General features: G+C 37.1%; 1 protein-coding gene across 1 annotated transcript in view; it reads right to left on the reverse strand.

The window, feature by feature from the left end:
- Nucleotides 1-1483: 1483 nt before the first annotated feature.
- STK39 (serine threonine kinase 39) overlaps nucleotides 1484-4832 on the reverse strand; it is a 189802-nt gene continuing 186453 nt past the window's right edge. The window contains exon 18 of the mRNA XM_009325448.1: nucleotides 1484-1865. Within this exon, the coding sequence (XP_009323723.1) occupies nucleotides 1791-1865 (75 nt within the window). The 3' untranslated portion in view covers nucleotides 1484-1790. The remainder of the gene's footprint in view (nucleotides 1866-4832) is intronic.

Raw genomic sequence — 4832 nt, forward strand, 5'->3', positions numbered from 1 at the left:
CCTGGGGGCAGCAGGTGTCAGCCCCAGCCCTGCCTTGGGCCCCTCTCGCTCTCTTCCCCACACAAACCAGCATCCCGCAGGCATACAGGTCCTGCCCCAAATAACTGAATGATTTCTTGAAGTACAAACACCTTAGGAGTCTTAAAAATGGCTTATGCAAAGCACTGGAAAGAAAGAGGTCAAGAGCAACTCTCTCCCACAAGCAATAAAGAAGTGTTTTCTCCCCTTCTCCTCCCCAACACAAGGAACCAGATCCCTCGTGCAGATGCTGCCCGTAAACTAAATAAGGGCAGCAGACATTTATAACATCACCCTGCCACACAGCCATTGAAATGCATGCAGAGCATGGAAATTCAAAATACAAATCTGTTTGTGCAATACACTTTTATTTTTATTTTGTTTTTTTAACCTTTGCAGTCATCTTGGAGTAATCATCATGTAAACAGTAGGATGGGATGGGATTACATTGAGTCGTATGCAAATGGCTATAGAACACCTCAACAATTATGACAAGGCATTATAAATAACTTCTCTTAATAATATATATTTGCTGTTTTCAGTACATTAAAGAGCTGCCGATTATCTAGGATTAGCTAGGGAGTAGTTTAAATTGTAACCTCTGAGAAACACATCTGCAAATTTGAAAGTCTTTAAGGTTCACTAGCTCCATAACATCTATGTCACAGGTTAAGCATAAGACTACTTGGGTCAGAAGTGTTTTCTTTGTAACAGAGTTTTACTTGATCATTGCACAAAGCCCTTTTATTTTCACTCCACCTTGGTATTTTGCAGAACTTCAAGTAAAGCTTCAGTTCCATTCTTCAAGTTTTTATCACCTGTATGAAACCCGGTTTCTATCATTAAGGATAAGTCGGATCAGAGATGGACACAGTAAGCAGTCTACCTTAACGACAACAGTTCAAAGCAGTTCTAGCTCATAGACTCCCCAATAAAGCATAGTCAAAATACTCTAACACCTTTGCTACTGTATATCCCCTCCTTGCTCAGATAACTATATATATTTATATATATTGTACCATATGTATGGCACTTCTAGAAAATGGAGATTATTTATTTAAGCAGCCTCAGGCACATTCTTAAAACATTAATGTCTGCAAGGCACCTCCCACTCCCTTGACAATCAGTTTGTGGACTGGTTTTTAGACACACAACCAACACAAGCTTGCTAAAGCCTAATTAATTAATTAAAAAAAAAAAACAAACCTAGAAGTTACCAAATACTTCAAAGATATACCTGAAACTTTTTTAAATAATGGGAGATTAACTGCAAATAGCACATAATCAAGTCAAATCATTTTCTTGTTACTAGGATGTGTAATGCATAAATATATGAAAAATAAAATTCACAGTTTTAAAACTAGAATTCAAGTTTGGCTAATAATTCTTAACTTTTATATTTATGTTAATTTCTAAATATAACAGAACAGAGGCAGTATTATCAACCACAAGTACAGGTAAAATAGTATCACTCAAAGTTTATGAAAGAAGTAAGCTTGATAGAAAATTCCTTTTGTAACCAATAAATAGAGCCACCTGAGTGCATTTCCACAGGCTTTTCACTTAGGGGGAATCCAAATCAACTGCTAAGAGACATTTAGTAGCATTTTGAATGTTAGCAGCAGCGGTGTAGCTGTGGGCTTTGCTTGTTCTGACTTTGTGAATTGCTAGAGAATGAAGCAGAACTCAGTGTGTGGTGCATTAATTTTCCTTTGCATCTAAGCTGGCCTCTTCGCAATCTCACAATTCGGCTTGGGGTCAAGGGACAGACATCAGCTGACACTTAACTGAGCAAACCCAATCAGTTTCACTTCATCAGGAATCTCAGTGCCATCACAGCCAGAGGCCTGCAAGTACAAACAGAAATGTTTAGTATATCACACTACAAAGGAGGATTTGACAGCCAGGCTATAGATTTCCCCCATATTGCCTAGTCAGCAAACAGCTTACTTGAAGGAAAGCTTTCAGACTGCTTGGTGTATCCTCTGTCAGTGTCAGCCAAGTGCATCCTTAATTTTAGCAAACTCTTTTAATCAATATTAAAAATTATGAAAAAATACTGGGAAATGAACACTTAAAGACCCAAATTTTTTAACCCAAACTTTCCAGACTGGAGCCAAATTTGCTTTTTCATGTGAGCATGCCGTTTTCACTCATGAAGAGCAAATAACCTACATGTACAGAATCCACCTTTTGCCATTGTGCTGTAGACACCAAACGTCTCACGGGTCTAGCTATCGAGTCTGTTCAGAATACCAATCCACTGAATTTTTAAACAAGAGATTGCAGCAGTCTACGAAGAGTAAATACTAATATATGCAAAAGGACAGCTCCTTTCTGACAGTACAACCCAGTACTTAAAATTGTAGTTGAGATTCTGCAGTAAAGTCTGTCACAGTACAAACTGGCACAAGTAATCAGTTTTCACAAATAATGGTAAGAATATAAAACCACCTTGCTCAGGACTGAACTGTTACTTTAGGTCTGCTTTAAAATAAGCTACACATGCTGTAGGCAAAATATTTTTATATTTTTATTTTTAAATACAAAATTTGCTTTTGTAGGACAGAAGTGACTACATTTTAATTAAAAGTTTTTTATGCATTCTTCACCTGGTAGATAAATCAAGATAATAACACAATTGGATGAACAGTGTGTAATGGTAAACTACTTATGACAGATGCCTTCAGACTCTTTGGCATATCCCCCAAAAAACCATCAGAACAATTGGTTCACCCTATGAAAATGCTCTTGATCCTTTTATGCATTAGTAGCAGTTGAACCCTTCAGTAGAACTCGTTTGTGTATATGCAATATAAGGACAAGAGCTCTCAGATTGTGCACACAAGGTGCACCAAGTGACATTATCCACTGAGTTTTCATAACCAAAAAGAAACTCACTCAATACTTGTGGAAGCATTACATCAGGCTACTCCTTCAAATTTACTTTGATCAGACACAGAGAACAGAAGTTCTCTCTTTAGAGAGTATTTCACAGGTCTTACTCCACTGAAGCAGGTCTGAGATCATCACCATTGGTTACTGTTAAGATACCTCAATGTTTTTTGTATTGGGAATTTACTAAATAAATGGAGTTTGAATTTTGCACCTAAAATATCATGATAAAAAGAGCTAATATTAACATCATTCTACGCTCTAGCTAGCTATCAATCTCCTCAAAGCCATATTAAGTAACATCTAGATGCATATAGATTTTTTTTTAAATGCCTTATCAATAAATATTGTCTAATATTTAATGCACCTGGAACCTACCAGCCTATATTTTGTGCTTAGCATAAGTACAACTACTATACACAAACTGCAACATACAAGAAAAGCTCTTAGTATTTGCAATTCACTGTTTAGTGACTGAATGCAGTCTCTCATTAATGGTTTTTCATATGAAAAATCCTTACATAAAATGCAAATTATGCTGCACAATAATTTTGTGTTGCCTTGAGTGTTGCCAAGATTACTTGTATATTAAAGCAGCCTCCTTCCCAAAGTGTGGACAGCTGGATCCTGCAGGGAAGTCATCATTCAGTGTTAACCACAACTAAGGGAGGATTAATACTATATACGTTCTGTAGAATGACATCATTGTAAGATCAAAGATGCACTGTTAAAAAAATATGCAAGAGGGAGATCCAATCTTAAAGACAGATTCATCCAGACACCTTGCTTTAATAAATTTCTTTACCATTTTGGCAATAATTAAAGATAAAAACGGTTAAGACATAAATTGTTGTTCTTTTTTCCCCAAAGATGAAAATGCTTGCTGTTTGAATAGAAATATTATATACCAGCAAAAGCAATCTGTAAGCAGTGAGATACTAACCAGATTCCTTGTCCACAAATAGTAGTAACTAATCCTAAAGAGCACTTTTCAGTTGAATTCTCTGAATAGATATAGGATTAGCTACATTTAGACTTTGAATCCCCATGAAGTATTTACCAACAAAATGTGTTTTAATCAAGTTGTATACAAGTGCTCTCAAATTCAGTGAGACCTTGCTAAGAGGTAACAAAGACTCAGTAGTAGTAGTAGTAGACAAATGACAGAGTTCTCCTAGGCAACAATTAATTTAGCAACTCCACTACACAATATAGAAACAGGCAGAAATGGAATATATATTAAATTAATCCAAAGATTAAAAAAAAATTAGGATACTTCTTGTGGTTATGTTCTTTTCCCGAGAAGTAGGGAACTAATGCAGGAAACCTAGGTTAAAAATATCAGGAAGAAACTTCGGCTAACAATTAACCCCAGGAATTGTTACCTAGCCAATGGAACTTACCTTGAGAAGAGACAAAGACATTGATTTTGGATTGTCTATTAACTCTGATTATGGTAAGGAGCAGGATTATAACAGCATTCACACACTGGAATCTGAAATGCCATGTGACCTTGACTGCACCCCAGCAATAAATCCAACTGAATTTGATCTCGTTAGGTCATGCAGAGAGGAAATGAGAAAGGTAAAAGCCCAGCTAGAATGCAATCTGGCCGCTGTCGTTAGAGACAACAAAACATGTTTTTACAAATAATGACAAAAAGAGAGCCAAGGAGAATCTCCATCCTTTATTGGATGAGGGGGGGAACATTGTCACCAAGGATGAGGAAAAGGCTGAGGTACTTAATGCTTTCTTCGCCTCAGTCTTTAACAGTCAGACCAGTTATCCTCAGGGTACTCAGCCCCCTGAGCTGGAAGACAGGGACAGCGAGCAAGATAAACCCCCCATAATCCAAGAGAAAGCAGTTAATGACCTGCTATGCCACCTGGATGCTCACAAGTCTATGGGGCCAGATGGGA

Source organism: Pygoscelis adeliae, unplaced genomic scaffold (assembly GCF_000699105.1).
Source record: "Pygoscelis adeliae isolate BGI_AS28 unplaced genomic scaffold, ASM69910v1 Scaffold106, whole genome shotgun sequence".
Classification (NCBI taxonomy): domain Eukaryota; kingdom Metazoa; phylum Chordata; class Aves; order Sphenisciformes; family Spheniscidae; genus Pygoscelis; species Pygoscelis adeliae.